We start from the raw sequence: 21,199 nt of genomic DNA on the forward strand, positions 1-21,199 counted from the left end.
GTGGTGTGGTATCTATGTCAGAATCAGCAGGACCACCAGCTATGTACAGGAGTTACACAGTCAACAGCAAAATGGTAGGGCATTTTTAATGAAGACAATTTATTTTAAAAAACAATTTAGATGGTTGCTAATTTTTAGAAAGCAAATGAACAACAAAAAATATTTAAGTGCAAAAGTGTCACAGCCTTTAAAGCACAGGTGTATATTTGATCATAATTTAACAGTATATGGTTAAAGAGGCTCTGTCACCAGATTTTGCAACCCCTATCTGCTATTGCTATGACAATTTTTGTATTTATGCAAATGAGGCTTGCAAAAGTACAACTGGGTGTGTTGAAAAGTAAAAGTACAACTGGGCGTGTATTATGTGCGTACATCGGGGCGTGTTTACTACTTTTACTAGCTGGGCGCTCTGATGAGAAGTATCATCCACTTCTCTTCACAACGCCCAGCTTCTGGCAGTGCAGATCTGTGACGTCACTCACAGGTCCTGCATCGTGTCAGACGAGCGAGGACACATCGGCACCAGAGGCTACAGTTGATTCTGCAGCAGCATCAACATTTGCAGGTAAGTAGCTACATCGACTTACCTGCAAACGCTGATGCTGTTGCAGAATCATCTGTAGCCTCTGGTGCCGATGTGTCCTCGCTCGTCTGACACGATGCAGGACCTGTGAGTGACGTCACAGCGTGATCTCTGGAGAACACGGCTGTGTCTGCACTGCCAGAAGCTGGGCGTTCTGAAGAGAAGTGGATGATACTTCTCATCAGAACGCCCAGCTAGTAAAAGTAGTAAACACGCCCCGATGTACACACATAATACACGCCCAGTTGGACTTTTACTTTTCAACACGCCCAGTTGTACTTTTGCAAGCCTCATTTGCATAAATACAAAAATGGTCATAACTTGGCCAAAAATGCTCGTTTTTTAAAAATAAAAACGTTACTGTAATCTACATTGCAGCGCCGATCTGCTGCAATACGAGACAGGGGTTGCAAAATCTGGTGACAGAGCCTCTTTAAGGTGGAGGATGTGATCTCTACCACTACTAAATGGCTATATTTGTCTCATTGCTATGTAAAGTTGTGAACTGTTACAAAGGTGAATAAACCCATATATAAAAACCAAACAAAAAAACAACCTTCCCCATTGTGAACTTATCAATCACTTTCCACCGCATCTCCATTAAGGCCGGATTCACACGAGCGTGTTCAGTTCGTGATATACGGACTGTATGTCGGCAGTATTTCCCGGACCGAACATACTGCAGGGAGCCAGGCTCCTATCGACATAGTTATCTATGACGCTAGGAGTCCCTGCCTCGCTGTGGGAAACTGTCCCGTTTTTCGCAGCGAGGCAGGGACTCCTAGCATCATAGATAACTATGACGCTAGGAGCCCGGCTCCCGGCAGTGTGTTCGGTCCGGGAAATACTGCCGACATATGGTCCGTATATCACGGACTGAACATGCTCATGTGAATCCGTAACATTGTTTTACATACAGATGTGTCCTCCTTTAACTTATCTCTAAACCCGACATATCCCGAGATGTATGGAGTGAAATGTTAAACAAACATGTAAAAAAATTATAGACTCCCATGCTAAATAAACGTATACGTTTAACATATACTTATTTTACTAGATGGCTGTGATGGATGCCTCTGACAGATGCCATCCGTCCCTCATAGACACTCATTTATAAAAAAATAAATAATACACTAACATATACTTTTTTTTTTAATGGATGGCGCAGTAAGGGTGAACACATTTGTATCCATTGAACCTGCTGCAGAGGAGTAAAAGAATTCGATCAAACATAAACCATTTCAATTTACAATATTGATAATTCATCTTAATTAAAAAAACAAAACAAAAAAAAACACCTGTATCTGATGCAGATGTGAACAGACCCTAAGACTATTAAAGAGGACCTACCATGGGTTTTTCTTAAACAAAATACCTCCCCACATTCCTAGCGTCCTCTCGATTCCGGTGCCCTTTTTTTTGGCCCTCCTGTTGCCCCGCTATGGCCCCTGCTCCGCTAGGCACCTAATATGCTAATTTTGATTAAAAGGTACAGAGAGGAGGAGACCATCTCTCCTCAGTAGGTGTCCAATCAGAGCAGACAGCCTCACAGTGATGCAGGAGGCAACGCCTACTGGGGAAGATGAGGTCTCCTCCTCTCCTTAAAAATAAGCATATTAAAGAGGCTCTGTCACCAGATTTTGCAACCCCTATCTGCTATTGCAGCAGATAGGCGCTGCAATGTAGATAAGAGTAACGTTTTTATTTTTAAAAAACGAGCATTTTTGGCCAAGTTATGACCATTTTTGTATTTATGCAAATGAGGCTTGCAAAAGTACAACTGGGCGTGTTGAAAAGTAAAAGTACAACTGGGCGTGTATTATGTGCGTACATCGGGGCGTGTTTACTACTTTTACTAGCTGGGCGTTGTGCATAGAAGTATCATCCACTTCTCTTCACAACGCCCAGCTTCTGGCAGTGCAGACACAGCCGTGTTCTCCAGAGATCACGCTGTGTCGTCACTCACAGGTCCTGCATCGTGTCGGACGAGCGAGGACACATCGGCACCAGAGGCTACAGATGATTCTGCAGCAGCATCGGCGTTTGCAGGTAAGTCGATGTAGCTACTTACCTACAAATGCTGATGCTGCTGCAGAATCAACTGTAGCCTCTGGTGCCGACACGATGCAGGACCTGTGAGTGACGTCACAGATCTGCACTGCCAGAAGCTGGGCGTTGTGAAGAGAAGTGGATGATACTTCTCATCAGAAAGCCCAGCTAGTAAAAGTAGTAAACACGCCCCGATGTACGCACATAATACACGCCCAGTTGTACTTTTACTTTTCAACACGCCCAGTTGTACTTTTGCAAGCCTCATTTGCATAAATACGAAAATGGTCATAACTTGGCCAAAAATGCTCGTTTTTTAAAAATAAAAACGTTACTGTAATCTACATTGCAGCGCCGATCTGCTGCAATAGGAGATAGGGGTTGCAAAATCTGGTGACAGAGCCTCTTTAAGTGCCTAGCGGAACAGGGGCCATAGCGGGACAACGGGAGGGCCAAAAAAAGTGACAGCGTTGGAATTAAGAGAATGCCAGTAATAAGGGGAGGTAGGTGGTTTAAAAGAAAAGAACCCCTGACAGGTGCTCTTTAAATAGATTGAAATATGTTAAAAAGTAAATGGTTACGCTAGGACTTTACACCCAAAATCTCTTACCTGGTTTAACCAAGCTATTACACTTATCACATTGTGGGGTCAGATCAGAAAAGATCTTTTCTGAAAAGAAACATCAATATTATATTAAATCATTACTATGTGTCATTCACATTTTTAAAGCCGTGGATATGCATGTAAGGGTATGTGCACACACACTAATTACGTCCGTAATTGACGGACGCATTTCGGCCGCAAGTCCCGGACCGAACACAGGGCAGGGAGCCGGGCTCCTAGCATCATAGTTATGTACGATGCTAGGAGTCCCTGCCTCGCTGCAGGACAACTGTCCCGTACTGTAATCATGTTTTCAGTATGAGACAGTTGTCTTGCAGCGAGGCAGGGACTCCTAGCGTCGTACATAAGTATGATGCTAGGAGCCCGGCTCCCTGCACTGTGTTCGGTCCGGTACTTGCGGCCGAAATCCGTCCGTCAATTACGGACGTAATTAGTGTGTGTGCACATACCCTGAACCGTAACAAAAAAGTAAGCTTGCCTTAGAAATACCTGTAATCCTCATAAAAATGTTTCATTAACCCCTTAAGGACTCTATTTTTGGCATTGAGGACCATAACAATTTTTTCATTTTTCCGCTTTGCATTCCGGCGGTCATAACTTTTTTATTTTTTTGTTCAATGTAACTGTATGAGGCTTTTGTTTTCTTTGCAGGACGAGTTGCACTTTATGTGGGTGCCATTTTTTAATACTTATACATTAGCATTGCATATCTATTCATTTTTATTTTGGTGAAAATGCAGAAAAAACAATATTACTGCTGTGTTTATTCTTTTACAGCATACCCCAATCAGATATGATGCTATACATTGATTGTACAGGTATGTGCATATTATTTTTGGACTTCTACTTAATAACATTTATTTATTGTAAATAAATCATTGTTATTTATTTTAGTTTAATAATTGAACATTTTTTTTTTTTTTTTAAATCCTACAGGGGGATTTTTCATTTTGATGTTGTAACTATAATGTACTGGCACACATCTATATGCCGGTAAATTAGCCTGTATACTAATTGTAGACATGCAGTTGTTAGGGCATAGCTAATTATGCACCAACCACAGGAAATCTGGTCAGACGTCCCTTGGATACTTTAATGGATCCTGGGCGGTCTGCCCATAATAGGTTTGGGCCTCAATCAAGTCACAGGAATTCTCTGTGATGCTATCAAAGGGGGCTCCACCACTCAGTCTATCCCTTTTAATGCTGCTTTCAAACAGTTAAATGGCACAAATCGGAGGTTCCGTTCCTGCCCCACTCCTGATCGAACACGTAATCAGCAGGACGAGTCTGCCGCTCAGGATGAGCATACTCTTTCTGTGTCCTCAACAGATTAAATATGCCTGTTAAACGAGTACAGAGGAAAAATAAATCAAGATGTTTACACTTCTAACATAAAAACAAAAACAGGAAGTCAAAATGTCATATGAACAAGGTAAATGTTCATGTAAACAGACTGAATAACCATAAATGTGGCCCATTAGGCCTTATTCACACGAATGTGTCCGTTTTGTGCGCGTAAAAAACGCAGCGTTTTTCCTGCATTGCAGTTCCGTGTGTCATCCGTGTACGGTGCGTGTCAGCGTTTTTTACGAGCGTATGTCATCCGTATGTCACGCGTTTTTTACGTCAGCAAAATAAACTGAAGGAGGTGGTTTTCTTTTTCTCATCACTTCTTTAGCAACTGTTGCGTGAATCACACACAGCACACGGATGTAGGTCCGTGTGCTGTCCGTGATTTTCACGCACCCATTGACTTCAATGGGTGCGTAATACGCAAAAAATGAACAAGTATAGGACATGCAGTGAGTTGCACGCAGCGGACACACGCTGCGTGAAAAACACTGAATGTCTGAATGGCCCCATTGAATTTGATAGGTCCGCGTGACGTCCGTTTTTTTAACGAGAGTAACACGGACGTGAAATACACTCGTGTGAATAAGGCCTTAGGTTCAGACTTCAAAAAGTTACATTGAGTTGCACAATTTGGGTAATTTTATGCGTCTGCAAAATATGATGGTACCAAAGTAGGAGATGACTGCTAGTACAGCTCGGACACCCTTTCATAAATTTTAATGGGAGACATATGTGACTTTCAGCAAAGAACTTTATTTTAAGAAAAGAAAATAAGCTGGAAAACTCGAATCGTGCATCAAAAGTGGTCCTAGCTTTCAATTGGTTGTCTCATCTCACCAACCCTTTTACGGAGGCCCCATTAGGGTATATGAACATCATAGGGGGAGGTCCCCCGCTCAGGATCCATCTGTATAAGTCAGAGTGGACAGCCACTAACAAGCAGCGGTTCTCACTCTGGCGAACCCAGCCCATCCATGTATTATATAGACGGCCATTTATTTGAATAACCACATGTGATACTACATTTTCCCTGTGGTGGCGCTGCAGAGGAAATCAGCAGCAACTTCTGCTTGGCTCCTATTTTAACTCCTTCCCTCCTCAGCCATTTTTCGGATTTTCACTTTTGTTTTTTCCTCCCCACCTTCCAAAAGCTATCATTTTTTTCTTTTTCCATCTATATAGCCATATGAGGGCTTGTTTTTAGCGGGACAAGTTGTAGTTTTTCATGGCACCATTTATTGTACCGCATCATGTACTGGGAAGCTGAAATTTTTTTATTTGTGGGGTGAAATGGGCAAAAAACTGCGATTACGCCATATTTTTGGGGGTTTACTTTTTACGGCATCCATCAGGCGGTAAAAACAACATATTCACCTTATTCTACAGGTTGATACAATTACGGCGATACCAAATTTATAGGTTTTGTTTTATGTTTTACCACTTTTAAAAAAACAAAACTATTTGCTACATTAAAAAAATCTTTTGTGTCGCCATGTTCTGAGAGCCATAACTTTTTCATTTTTCCATCAATTTAGCGATGTGAGGGCTTAAATTTTGCAGGACGAGCGGTCTTTTTCACTGATACCATTTTGGGGTATATGCGACTTTATGATCACTTTTTATTAAATTTTTTTGGAGCGCTAAAGGTGAACAAAAAACAGCAATTTGCGTGTTTTATATATATTTTTTTACGCCATTCACCGAGCGGGTTAAACAACGCTATATTGTGATAGTTCGGATTTTTATGGACCCGGCGATACCAGTTACGGTATATATATATTTTTTTAAACTTTTAATACTTTTTTGGAACATTATTTAAACTTACTTTAACTGTTTTTTACTTTTTTCATTAGTCCCCCTAGGAGACTTGAAGCAGTGATCGTTGAATTGCCTGCATGATATACTGCAATACTAATGTATTGCAGTATATCGTGATTATGACAGTCTCTTTCGAAGCCCTGCCGGAGGCAGAGCTTCAAAGGAGTACAAAGATGGCGGACCTGGGGGCCTTTGTTAGGACAGCCGTTGTTAACGGCCGATCCTGCCGCGGGGGGGCGCGATGGCTTGTTTCAGGAGGCGCCCCACTGATTCTAACACTTTAAATGCTGCGGTCGCGATTGACCGGAGCATTTAAGGTGTTAAAACGGGTTGTCTGATAAGTCAATTTAAAGCTTTATAAAGTTGAGGAGGATAAAGATTTATTTGATTGCCTTTCAGTGGCACGTTTAAAGCGGATCTCAGCTTTAAATTCTGCCCTATGTAAGGGCAGCATATTACAGCTACTCCTATTAGCCCAAAATGGCATACATTTTTTTTGTAGTGTTTGGCTATTAGAAGCACTGAAAGAATACATCAGACTCAAAAGTAAGAGTCCAGCGTATTCATAAGGGGAGCACCCCCGTGCCCCTGCTTTACAGTTCAGTGATTGGCAGGCTGTTGTGTATACATTTATACACAGCAGCCTGTCAATCACCGTAAAGAGGAGTCCAGTGTATTATTTCAGTGTTCCTATTAGCCAAACCTCACATAATTTTTCAATGCCATTTTGGCTAATAAGAGTACGAACCTGTAATTGTACTATGCTGCCCTATCCGCTTTAAACTTCATCACTAGATAATTATAGCTTTGAAACTCAGTTCAATTCCTAACCAATGCCAATCTGTAGCTGGTGCAGGATGCACAGAAATCAAACATTGGTTTTCCCTTATCATAAAGCAGGTTTCGTTTTCCAGGATGGTATTGAAAGGAACAGAAGGAATAAATTGAGTGATGATCAATAAAATACCTTTCATCCAAGAAAGTGGATACTCAGCTTTACAGAACGTCCCAATACAGTGAGAGGTGTGGAAAGTTCCATGAGCCTCAACCAAGTCATCAGAAGACAGACCTGCCACTCTCTCCAAAGTGTCAATGTTCTATGTGAAGAGAAAAAACTTATTAAGTCCATGAAGTTATGTACGAGTACTGAGCAAACAATTGTAGCGCAGTCGTATTACCTGAGTGAAGCAGCGAAGGAACAGACCCTTTTCTTTCATTAGCCGCATGAAATAATGGCAAATAGTTGGCTGAAAGAGAATAAAACATTTTATTGAAAGACAATCAGGTAAATAAAAAAATTAAGTATAAATTAGAGTGTAAGAAAGTAAATTCACAGGTTAAAAATACGCCATTTTTGGGAAGGGAGCAGTAGAATTCTTCAGCCAGGAAACGCTAACATCTATAAGGTAATGCATAAGGTCTACTCTGGTGCACAGTGAACAACAGGCATCTAAAGTGCTGTCTCTCATGCTAGGAAACTAAAACAGCAAAAGTGAACCCACACTTATATACAGTATTAGGGAACTGCATGTACAGCCATTCCATTATTATTACTTTATTGAATGGTTCCCATTATAAGAGAAAGCTATTTCATAATCAAGCAAATAAGCATGTTATAGTCTGCCATCAGAACCGTATATAATATGTAATTTTCGCATATACTCCTCAACATTGAAACTGCAACCCCAAGAATGGCAAGCCGTAAGGTTGTACAAATCGTGGAAGTAGCAGGTGTCGCTAAAATCTGCAAAGTATCACATTTTCAAGCGCCTAGCTCCAGTCTGTGGCATGTGGGAGGGAATAAAAGCCAGATTGAAAGCAAAGTTTTTTAGCCACATGAATCCTCAAAAATCGGATCAAGTGATGTGGGATGATTGAGCGATGCCTCCTGACCTTAGTTATCACTCCGGCAGATCGCTACGTGCCTGGGCCGAGATATTAGAACTGTTCAACACTGTGTGTCCCGGAGTTTGGGAGAACAACAAAAGGGAATGACAGCAAGTGGTGCACGGAGACTAACTTCTGCACGAACAGATCGTCTGATTGGAAGAATGGCGCGTAGTGATCCATTCTATACTGCTGGGGCGGCAACCAGTGTCGACACAAACTATCAGAAGGCGTTTGCACGACATTGGGCTACGAGCCAGTCGCCCAGCTGCAAACGTTCCATTGACCACATACCACCGCTATCATGGTGTACAGCAAGACAGCAATGGAGCTCTATCCTCTTCAGCGATTTTGCTTTTGTCTCTGATGCAATGATAGCCGGAGATTGGTATGGAGACCACGTGGGCAATGCCATGAAGGTGCTTTCACAAGGTATGTCACACCAGTCCTACTCCAGAGATTATGGTGCGGGGTCGCATAAGGTACAGTAGCTGGACCCCAATAGTATTCATTTCAGGGACACTAACAGCTTGGCGTTACATTGATTCGGTCATGGAACCAGTGGTACGGCCATTTCTCCAGTGTCCCAGAAGCCTTTTTCAACAGGACAACGCCAGGCCGCATGTAGCTCGTGCTACTGTGAGCAGCCTGCATGGCCTAAACATGGTACAATAGCCAGCAGCGTCTCCATACTTGTCTCCAATCGAGCACATCTGGAACGTCATTGGTCGACAATAGCAAAGGGAGCTCCCAGCAGCCAATCTTCATGATTTGAGTGCCCAAGCGCATTTAGCATGGCATAACATTCCTCAGACCACCATTAATAGCATGCCAAGGCGTGTAAGTGCATGTATTTCTGCGCGTGGCGCTCATACTCGATGCTGAATAAATCAAGATGTTTGGAATATTTGGTTTCCATCCTGTAATTTTCACAATTCCAAAACTTTTCCTTCTTGGTGTTGCATTTTCAATGTTGAGCAGTGTTCGAAACATGTTCTTATGTAAACATGCAGAATTTGATGCAAGTAAAATCAGAAAGATCTAAATGTGCAGGTAAGAAGCAATGAGTAGGATACAGATGTTGACTGCAGATCTGCTCCCTTATCTCTATTTTCTACTAGTACAAAGGCTAACCATGGACTGCAACTGCCAGAGAAACATCTTCCCATCCTCTGGGTGGCAGCAGACAGTTAGTTTATGAGAAAAGGAAAGGATCATGTATCACTTGAATTAGATTGAGCGCTACTAGTCTTGAGAAGCAGTCAATATTTCCCACATACATAGGCTGATTAGAAAAAGTGTGTCACCCATAGCCAGTTTCACTTACACAGATGAGTCATAATCATCAGCATGAACTCATCATAATATCACTACTACATACCTCTTAATATTAAATCAGCCTATGTATTTAGATGTGGCATATATTTGTCCAATATAGAGAAGGGAATGATGGAATTGAATGTAGACGTGACAGTTTGACATCTGACCCTCTAGAATAGGAATTGCAGCACATAGTACAGAGTGTCTGTTCCCTTCTATAGCTCACTGACAATTACTCAAAGACTGACATGGACTAACCTTGAATTGCCCCGGGTACAGTTCTCTCGCCAGAGCAAAGAATGGTTCTGGGTTTTGCTACCAAAAAAAAAAGAGAAAAATATAAATTCAACATTAGCAGAAGTCACATAGGTTAAATGTTGGCTTTAAACCAACCCCTGTGCATTACGTCCTATTATTGAGGTCATAGGGGGGGGCTCCACCACTTGGGAGTCCCCTCTATCAACAGAGCAGAGAGTCGCTTATTCATTTGTATGTTGAAATGTGTGCAAGCCCACGGCTACATTTGACGAGTGCAATGATTTTCAATAGGTGGACCCCAAAGACTTGATGATTTGGGGGACTACATTTAGAAAGGGTGTTTTCCGGGTTGGATATATCTATGTAATAAGTATTGTGCCACTATAATAAAATGCACTGATCTGTAAGTTATATGAAGGCCTGTAGCCTGTATGCATGAGCCTTTGTATGGTCGTGATCAGTACTGTATCATTTACTGTAAACAGAAATTATCCCATATTTAACCCTTTCATGACCAAGGACGAAAATGAACGTCCTGGTCGGCTGCTAGTTCCTGCTCCAGGACGTTCATTTTCGTCAGTATTTAAAACGGTCACTCTGTGTAAACATCTGACACATCAGTCTCACCGGACCATCGCCGCTGCTTTGGGCAATTAACCCCTTAAGTGCGGCGACGGATTGCCGTCGCCGCATTTAAGTGGTTTGAAGCACATCGGCAGCCCCCACAAAGTGATCGTGGGGGCTACCGATGCTTGTCGTGGCAATCGGAGGTCAGATAATGACCTCCGGGTTGCCATGTACGGAAGCCTCGTAGGAGCAGCCTCCGGCCGTTCCTCCTCTGCTTCCTGTCAGAGTAACAGTTACGTCACAATGACAGTTGGAGTACATCACACTACGTGTGTAGTGTAATGTACTCTAGCAGCGATCAAAGCTGCAAGTCTAAGTGTCCCCTAGTGGGACAAGTAAAAAAAGTAATAAAAATGTTTTAAAAAAAGTGTAAAAATAAAAGTTATAAGTGATATAAACATGAACTGCTTTTTTTTTTCCTATAATAAGACTTTTATTATAGAAAAAAAATGAACACGTTAAAAAAGTACACATATCTGGTATCACCGCGTTCGTAACGACCCCAACTATAAAACTGTAATGTTATTTTTCCCACACGATGAACACCCCAAAAAAAATCAATAAAAAACTACGACAGAATCACAATTTTTTTGGTCACCACCGCTCCCTAAATAAAGAATAAAAAGTGATCAAAAAGTCGCATGTACCCAAAAATAGTACCAATAAAAACTTCAACCCGTCCCGCAAAAAACAAGCCCTTACACAGCTTTTTTTACTAAAAAATAAAAAAATTATGGCTCTCAGAATATGGTGACACAGAAATTATTATTTTTTTATAAATAAGTCATTTTATTGTGCAAACGCAAAAAAAAAGGACCAAACCTATATACATCTGGTATCGCCGTAATCGTACCAACCCGCAGAATATAGTAAAAATTTCATTTATAGCGTACGGTGAGCGCCGCAAAAAGAAAACCTAAAAAACGGTGTCAGAATTCCTGTTTTTTGGTCAGGATTGCAAAAAAATTGAATAAAAAAAGTGATCAAAAAAAAAATCGCATGTACCCCAAAATGGTACCAATGAAAACTACAGATTGTCCCGCAACAAATAAGCCCTCACAGGGCTCCGGTGCAGAAAAAATAAAATAGTTCTGGCTCTCAGAATATGGCGATGCAAAATGTGCAGAGTGTCCAAAAGCGGATAAGATCGGGCGCCATTTATCAGTGCGACACCGGCGACACATCTATGAATTATTATTTATTTACACCATTATTATACTCTCTTATTATACCCCTGATGTTCTCCGCACAGATAACATATGCCCCCACATCATAAACTGAAATACCAGCAAAACGCCAAACAGAACTATTACCAAGCAAAATCTGCGCTCCAAAAGCAAAATGGCGCTCCCTCCCTTCTGAGCCCTGCAGCGTGCCCAAGCAGCAGTTTGCGCCAACACATATGGCGTCGCCATACCCGAGAGAACCCGCGTAACATTTTATGAGGTATTTGTCTTCTGTGGCACAAACTGGGCACAACATATTATGCACTAAAATGGCGTATCAGTGGAAAATTGCAATTTTCACTTTGAACCATCCGCTGTGCATTAACCCTTTTGCGCACTATGACTTAATTGCCCATCATGGTGCGGCGGTTGATGTATGGAGCCGGCTCACGTGCTGTGCCCGCTCCATACGCTGCGGGTGTCGGCTGTGTATTACAGCAGGCCCCGTCGGTACTAACGGACAGGTACAGCGATCGATCTGTTACAGAAGCCTGTAAGAATAACAATATACTGCAATACATTAGTATTGCAGTGTATTGTACCAGTGATCCAATGATCGCTGGCTCAAGTCCCCTAAGGGGATTGATTAATAAAATGTGTAGAAGAATTATAGTTATTAGTAGTGAGAATTATTTTTTTTAAAGTAAAAAAAAAAATCAAATCACCTTTTCGCATTTTTCTTCTAAAGTAATGTCAAAAAATGAACAAAATTGGTATCGCTACGTCCGTAAAAGTCCGAACTATTACAATATACCATTATTTAATTTGCACAGTGCACACCTTTAAAAAATGTAATAATTGAAACCGCCAAAATCACTATGTTTTTTTTTTGTCACCTTCGCTCTAAAAAAAAAAATGTAATACAACTTATGAATCACTTTTTATGTACCAAAAAATGTACCAATAAAAACTGCAGCTCCTCCCGCAAGAAATAAGCCCTCACACCGCTCTATTGATAGAAAAATAAAAAAGTTATGGCTCTTGGAAAGCGGGGAGTGAAAATCTAAAATATGAAAGCAAAAAATGGATCAGTCCTGAAAGGGTTAATTCATTTCTAATGAAAAAACGTATGACCCCATGTGGGGTATTTCTGTACTCAGGAGAAATTGCTTTATAAAAAATGGTTGTTTTTTTTTCCTCCTTTATCCCTTGTGAAAATGAGAAAATGCAACATTTTAGTGGAAAAAATTTTGATATTAATTTTCGTGCCCTAATTCGAATAAACTCTGCAAAAGACCCGTGGGGTGTAAATGCTCACTATACCCCTAGAAAAATTCCTTGAAGGTTTTTCCAAAATGGGGTCACTTTTGGTGGGTTTCCACTGTTTTGGTCCCTCCAGTGCATTGCAAATGCGACATGACACCGAAAACCATTCCAGCAAAATCAGAAATCCAAATGGCGCTCCTTCCCTTCTGAGCCCTGCTGTGGGTCCAAACAGCAGTTTATTACCACATATAGGGTATTGTCGTAATCGGGAGACATTGCTTTACAAATGTTGGGGTGCATTTTCTTCGTTATTCCTTGGAAATAATAAAAATTTCTATGTTTCAGAAAAAAAGTACATTTTAATTTTTACAGACTAATTCCAATATATTTAGCGAAAAACCTGTGTGGTCAAAATGCTAACTATACCCCTAGATAAATACCTTAAGGGGTCTAGTTTTCGAAATGGGGTCGTTTATGGGGAGTTTCTATCGTTCTGGCAGCTCAAAGCTTCTCCAAATGTACAGTGGGGCCTAAAACATTTTCAAGCAAAATAGCCTGAAAGCCTCCGGGTGCTCCCTTCCTTTGGGGCCCTGCCGTGTGTCTAAACAACACATTAGGGCCACAATGTGGGTATTTGTGAAAACAGGAGAAAGAGGGTGATAGATTTTGGGGTGTGTTTCTTCATTTTCATGTTCGCTTTACAAAGAAATCGGTCTTCAAGCTACTACTTTTATGAAAAAAGTGAAATTATTTATTTTTTCACCTGATATGCATTAAATTTAGCAAAGAACTGTGGGGTCAAAATACTTATTATACACCTAAATAATTACGTTATGGGGTCTAGTTTTCTAAATGGGGTCGTTTATGGGGAGTTTCTATCGTTCTGGCAGCTCAAAGCCTCTCCAAATGTACAGTGGGGCCTAAAACATTTTCAAGCAAAATATGAGTCCTGAAAGCCTCCGGGTGCTCCCTTCCTTTTGGGTCCTGCGGTGTGTACAGGCAGCGCATTAGGGCCACAATGTGGGTATTTTTGAAAACAGGAGAAACAGGGTGATAGATTTTGTGGTGTGTTTCTTCATTCTCATGGTCGCTTTACAAAGAAATTGGTCTTCAAACTGATACTTTTATGAAAAAAAGTGAAAAAAATTATTTTTTCACCTGCTATGTATTCAATTTAGCAAAAAACTGTGGGGTCAAAATACTTACTATACCCCTAGGTAAATACCTTAAGGGGTCTAGTTTTCTAAATGGGGTCATTTGTGGGGGTTTCCATCACTCTGAGACCTATGAGCCTCTGAAAACCTGGCTTGGTGCAGGACAACAAAATGTACTTCAAAATTTATAAAATTATTATTCAATTTGTAAGTCCCCTAAATTGCTGAAAATGTATTTTATTTTTTCAAAAGTGCTGCCAAAATAGAGTAAAGAGATAGAAATATATATTTAATTTAAAAAATTGTACAATATGTGTGTACATATGTGACATATTGCAGTTAAAAATACGGAAAAATTTTAATTTTTACAAAATTTCTTCCATTTTTCTATTTTTTAATTCATTTCCGCAAATCGTATCAGTCTACTTTTACCACTAAAATAAAGTACAACATGTGATGAAAAAACAATGTCAGAATTACTTGGATATTCAAAACTTTCACAGAGTTATTCTCTGATAAAGTCACACATACCAGATTTGACAAATCTGGCTTGGTCATTAAGGTACAAACATGCCCGGTCATTAAGGGGTTAATACATATAAAAATAACACAAGTTACTAACATTTACCCATTATTTCCTGTGACAGTGTTAAATTATTTGTTATCATTACCTTAAAAAATCCAATTTCAAATATGGCCTCTGGATATGGCAAATTGTATTTCTGTAGATTAGCGTACAATCCACTACCTGGCGAACGAAAATCCGGAATTCCTGCAGCTGTGGATAAAGTAGAACAGATTAATGGACCTGCGCAAGAAATGAGCCTCCTATTAACTGTTATTACCATTAGTGAGAGATTTAGCTACCACCCATCATACTTACAATCCACCCAGGTCTTGAAATGGTTCACAAAAAAAATAAAAAATAAAAAAAGACAGCAGGCATTGTGCCCTCATTTACGCGCTGCAATGTAGATTACAGAAACGTTTTTATTTTTAAAAAACGAGCATTTTTGGCCAAGTTATGACCATTTTTGTATTTATGCAAATGAGGCTTGCAAAAGTACAACTGGGCGTGTTGAAAAGTAAAAGTACAACTGGGCGTGTATTATGTGCGTACATCGGGGCGTGTTTACTACTTTTACTAGCTGGCCGTTCTGATGAGAAGTATCATCCACTTCTCTTCAGAACGCCCAGCTTCTGGCAGTGCAGACACAGCCGTGTTCTCCAGAGATCACGCTGTGTCGTCACTCACAGGTCCTGCATCGTGTCAGACGAGCAAGGACACATCGACACCAGAGGCTACAGATGATTCTGCAGCAGCATCGGCGTTTGCAGGTAAGTCGATGTAGCTACTTACCTGCAAACGCTGATGCTGCTGCAGAATCAACTGTAGCCTCTGGTGCCGATGTGTCCTCGCTCGTCTGACACGATGCAGGACCTGGGGAAGTGACGTCACAGCGTGATCTGCCAGAAGCTGGGCGTTCTGAAGAGAAGTGGATGATACTTCTCATCAGAACGCCCAGCTAGTAAAAGAAGTAAAAACGCCCCGATGTACGCACATAATACACGCCCAGTTGTACTTTTACTTTTCAACACGCCCAGTTGTACTTTTGCAAGCCTCATTTGCATAAATACAAAAATTGCCATAACTTGGCCAAAAATGCTCGTTTTTTAAAAATAAAAACGTTACTGTAATCTACATTGCAGCGCCGATCTGCTGCAATAGCAGATAGGGGCTGCAAAATCTGGTGACAGAGCCTCTTTAACTATACTGACATTATTTTCCTTCTGGCCCCAAATGAATCATGTTTTACACATTCTGCCTGTTACTGCCACTTATTTCTTCAAGCGAATACTTTTGTAAACGATTGGTTTTGTGTTTTATTTTTTATTTTAATACATTGAAGTTAAAGTTAAACTATTTTAGCCAAACAAAAAAATATTAACAATTACTAATATGGTCATGGAATTTGAAACAAGTAATACAGGCAAACCAATTAATTCAATTGTGAGGAGAACCATCATTCCTTTTGGGGAGGGAGTGATGGACTTGATTATTATTCTATATGAACTATCACATGAAGAGAAACACACACACAAAAAACTGTACCGTATTTTTTTTACTTTTAGACGCACTTTTTGTCCTAAAAACTATGCTGTAATCTTGTTCTGCGTCTAAGGGTATGTTCACATAGCTTATTTTCAGCCGTTTTTCGGGCCGTAAACGCTCCGAAAACTGGCTAAAAAGCTTCGGAGGGTGAAGCTCCCTGCTTCAGCATTAGTTCAGAGAAGAGGAGCAGAGGGAGCTCCTCTGCTCACCGAGGACTCCCCGAGCACAGCGCTACTTTAATTGCTGTGCCCGGGGTAGCCCTTGACGTCACTGTCCAAATATGGACAGTGACTTCAGTGGCTGCTCGTGGAGCAGAATCTTTGTTGCCGACGCTTTGACAGGGGATTCCGCTACAGGAGCAGCCCCTGACGTTACCGTGGGGGTGGTAGCTCTATCTACAGAGGGCACTGTGGCACTATCTACAGAGGGCACTGTGGCACTATCTACAGAGGGCATAGTGGCACTAAGAACGTTGACATTCTTGTGTCTGCCAAACGCTGCCAACTGAGCAGCCAGACTGCATTTAGCAACACTTAAAGAGAACCTTTCACCTACCCATACATGTGCAGCTGAGTGCAGCATGTAATGGGCAGGGCTGCACAAAACCTGGGGCACATTAAAAAAAAAAATCTACCCTCCTCCGCTATTTGGATATTGGTACCATTATATATGTACTTGTACATGTCTGCCGAACTGGCAAGGGAGCGTGTAATGGCAAGGGGGCGTGTCACTGCTGCGGACAGTGCAAGAGCTGGAGAGAGGAGAGCGCACACGCTCTCACTCTTTAGCTCTCGGCAGACAAGGGCAAGACTGATCTCTTGCGAGAGATCACACAGTCTTGTACTTGTCTGCCGAATTGGCAAGGGGGCGTGTCTGTGCTATGGACAGTGCAAGAGCTGAAGAGGAGAGCGTGCCGAGAGCTGAAGAGTGAGAGCGTGCGCGCGCTCTCCTCCAGCTCTTGAACAGTCCGCAGCAGTGACACGCCCCTTTGCCAGTTCGGCAGACAAGTACAAGACTGTGTGATCTCTCGCGAGAGATCAGTCTTGTCCTTGTCTGCCAAATGCTGAAGTATGATAGCGTGCGCGCGCACACGCTCTCCTCTCTCCAGCTATTGCAGTGAAACTGTCCGTAGATGATTGGACAGTGTCACAGCCATGTTACACTCCCCCTTGCCATTACACGCCCCATTGACAGTTCAGTTGGTTATTTAAATATCGGGAGCCAAATATAACGGCACCGATATCTAAATAACGGAGGAGGGTAGAATTTTTTTTTTTTTAAGTGCCCCAGGGTTTGTGCAGCCCTGCCCATTACATGCTGCACATGTATGGGCAGGTGAAAGGTTCTGTTTAAACTTGAAAACTGGATTGTTAAAATAAGCACGTGGAGTAAACTCCCAAATTTCCGGTAAGTTTAAACCTAGCAGTATTATTATAGTAATGTAGTATTATTATAGTAATGTAGTATTGTTATAGTAATGTAGTATTGTTATAGTAATGTAGTACTGTTATATTAATGTAGTATTATAGTAACGTAGTATTGTTATAGTAACGTAGTATTGTTATATTAATGTAGTATTGTTATAGTAATGTAGTATTGTTATAGTAATGTAGTATTGTTATAGTAATGTAGTATTGTTATAGTAATGTAGTATTGTTCTATTAATGTAGTATTATTATAGTAATGTAGTATTGTTATAGTAATGTAGTATTGTTATATTAATGCTGTATTATAGTAAAGTAGTATTGTTATAGTAATGTAGTATTATAGTAATGTAGTATTGTTATAGTAACGTAGTATTGTTATAGTAACGTAGTATTGTTATATTAATGCTGTATTATTATAGTAATGTAGTATTGTTATAGTAATGTAGTATTGTTATAGTAATGTAGTATTGTTATATTAATGCTGTATTATTATAGTAATGTAGTATTATTATAGTAATGTAGTATTGTTATAGTAACGTAGTATTGTTATAGTAACGTAGTATTGTTATAGTAATGTAGTATTGTTATAGTAATGTAGTATTATAGTAATGTAGTATTGTTATAGTAACGTAGTATTGTTATAGTAATGTAGTATTGTTCTATTAATGTAGTATTGTTCTATTAATGTAGTATTGTTATATTAATGCTGTATTATAGTAATGTAGTATTATTATAGTAATGTAGTATTATTATAGTAATGTAGTATTGTTATAGTAACGTAGTATTGTTATAGTAACGTAGTATTGTTATAGTAATGTAGTATTGTTCTATTAATGTAGTATTGTTCTATTAATGTAGTATTGTTATATTAATGCTGTATTATAGTAAAGTAGTATTGTTATAGTAATGTAGTATTATAGTAATGTAGTATTGTTATAGTAATGTAGTATTGTTATAGTAACGTAGTATTGTTATAGTAATGTAGTATTGTTCTAGTAATGTAGTATTGTTATAGTAATGTAGTATTATTATAGTAATGTAGTATTGTTATAGTAATGTAGTATTGTTATAGTAACGTAGTATTGTTATAGTAATGTAGTATTGTTCTAGTAATGTAGTATTGTTATAGTAATGTAGTATTACAGTAATGTAGTATTGTTTATAGTAATGCAGTAGTATTATAGTAATGTAGTATTGTTATAGTAATGTAGTATTGTTATAGTAACGTAGTATTGTTCTATTAATGTAGTATTGTTATAATAATGTAGTATTGTTATATTAATGTTGTATTATTATAGTAATGTAGTATTGTTATATTAATGTTGTATTATTATAGTAATGTAGTATTATTATAGTAATGTAGTAGTGTTATAGTAGTTCTAATAACTAATTAACAATAATTTTGGATTGTATCAAATTTGAAAGTAATGCGGCCCATTTAGCCGGCCGAGTTTGAGACTCCTGATCTATACTCTATTGTCTGATTAACTGCACACTTCTTAGGTAAAGACAAAACCATTTTTCTCCTCTTTTATGATACAAATTATGGGTGCGTCTTATGGTCCAGTGTGACCTATAGTCTGAAAAATATGGTATATATAAAATTCTTACTCACATGTTGAGATGCCGGCTCCAACCATAAACACAACATTTTTACCTGCAATATGTAACAGATGGATTAAAAATTATATAGGAAGGAACTAAAGGCACGACTGATGCAGCGGGTAATGCCTAGCGCAGGGCTTGAATGGGTGGGGCATGATTCAAATAACAGAGAGAATCTTTGTGTCATGCCCTGCCCCCCTGAGCCCATGCACTGTTCATTAAAATGGGTTGTACAACAGCCTCATCGGTACATGGTATGAAATTGTAGTAACAAAAATAATTTAATTTTCATTATACTCACCTATTGATTTCCCTGCGCACCCGCTTTTCTTCTACCGGGACTTGCAGTTTCAGTGCGGGCTAAATAACTACAACTCCCGGAGTGTCCGTGCACAACCTATTACATTGTGCATGCGCTACTGTGCTGTACGAGATTATACTGCGGAGAGAGTCTAGGCTGATCACGTGACCACAAGGGACTGGCCGTCTGACCGTTCAATAACTAAACCAGCCACCTGCGTTAAAGTAATTAGTGACGTGCTAATACGAACAGGAGAGGGAGGCCGCACTCAGTCATGAGCGGCTGTGCCGGCATTTCACTGAACACGAAAACACTACACAGCATGTGACTGCGTGGTGGAACAGCGGGTCTGTGGGGCTTTAAAAGCAAAAGATTATTAGTATATGCTTTCATTTGAAGTTATGTTTTAAGTCAATGTTTATACATTTTTTGCCTCTGGGAAACCCTTTTAAAGAGTATCTGTCACCAATTTGTGGGGTGTAATCAGTATCAGTTTATGATATATTTCCTTGTGGAAATGCAGGTACATTATTTTATTATCTATTTTCAGTGTCTCTTTCAGTAACTTTCACTTGGAAGTGAATGAGTCTAAGGCCTCATGCACACCACCGTAGCCATGTGCACGGCCGTGATTTTCGGGTCGGCCGGGAGTGGAGTGTCACCCGCAAGCCGCCCGCAAATCGCGGGCCGTGCACATGGCCACGGCCATTATTTGCTATGAGCCTGGACCGCAGAACACGGCCGTAATAAGACTTGCCCGTTCTTTCTGCGGTCCAGGCTCCTGGGCCATGCACGGACCATGGAAACCACGGTCGTGTGCATGGCCCCATAGAAATGAATGGGGCCGCAATTCTACGCGTGGATTTTTGGGGGAATTGCGGCCGCAAAAGCACGTTCGTGTGCATGGGGCCTAAGTCTGTGTTCATCTGTTCAGCACTGTTGCGGAACTTCTGCTGCAATTTTGCAAAGATCATGGCACAACATGTTAAATATGTTGGCTTATATCTGAATGGGTCTGTAGGCTGGAGCTATAGTGAGGTTTCTGGCAGAAAATCACAGTCACACAGTGTGGTATATACTTATATGATTTTATAATGATTGGTCCATAGACAGAGTAAAACAGCATTTTGGTGACTTACCCGTTTCAGATTTTAAAAGGCACTAACTTCAAAACAACTTTTATAACATCAGTGGTTCCTAATTCATCTTCGTGTGGTGCTCAGCAGTAGAACATATCGTCAAAGTTAAGCATGGTAGTGGTAGAAAAGAAAAACATGCGCCACTCATCCAGATACAGTAAAAGTCCTTTATTATGGCATCAAAAAAGGACTGTGGAGAGAGAGCACACTGCATATACATGGAAGTCAAACATCGACACTGAAGTCCAAATGGAAGTATCAGGAGTTCCGCAAGATTTGGCCCTCAAGGCAGGAAGGGAGGACACAGACGCATTTTTTTCCACAGTGCAACCTCATAGAGTAATTGCAGGTAATTAGTACAAAGGTTCTTAATACTTCATGTCACAACATTATAAGTGGCCTATATTTGTACAGCAGGCGTAGTCTCGTTGTAAATGACAGTTTACAGCGTAATCTCGCGAGACTACGCTTGCTGTGCTGTAAATCAACCACAAATGTTAGCG

At 40.3% G+C, this 21,199-nt stretch overlaps 1 protein-coding gene across 1 annotated transcript in view; it reads right to left on the bottom strand.

Annotated features, from left to right (window-relative positions):
- SIRT2 (sirtuin 2) overlaps nucleotides 1-21,199 on the bottom strand; it is a 59,696-nt gene that overhangs the window by 20,844 nt on the left and 17,653 nt on the right. Inside the window, exons 5-10 of the mRNA XM_075853895.1 lie at nucleotides 19,267-19,308; nucleotides 14,783-14,889; nucleotides 9,899-9,955; nucleotides 7,612-7,680; nucleotides 7,401-7,530; nucleotides 3,246-3,305 (exon numbers count right to left, since the gene is read on the bottom strand). Coding sequence (XP_075710010.1) covers nucleotides 3,246-3,305; nucleotides 7,401-7,530; nucleotides 7,612-7,680; nucleotides 9,899-9,955; nucleotides 14,783-14,889; nucleotides 19,267-19,308 — 465 coding nt within the window. The remainder of the gene's footprint in view (nucleotides 1-3,245; nucleotides 3,306-7,400; nucleotides 7,531-7,611; nucleotides 7,681-9,898; nucleotides 9,956-14,782; nucleotides 14,890-19,266; nucleotides 19,309-21,199) is intronic.

The sequence above is a fragment of the Rhinoderma darwinii genome, chromosome 2, assembly GCF_050947455.1.
Source record: "Rhinoderma darwinii isolate aRhiDar2 chromosome 2, aRhiDar2.hap1, whole genome shotgun sequence".
In the NCBI taxonomy this organism is placed as follows: Eukaryota; Metazoa; Chordata; class Amphibia; order Anura; family Rhinodermatidae; genus Rhinoderma; species Rhinoderma darwinii.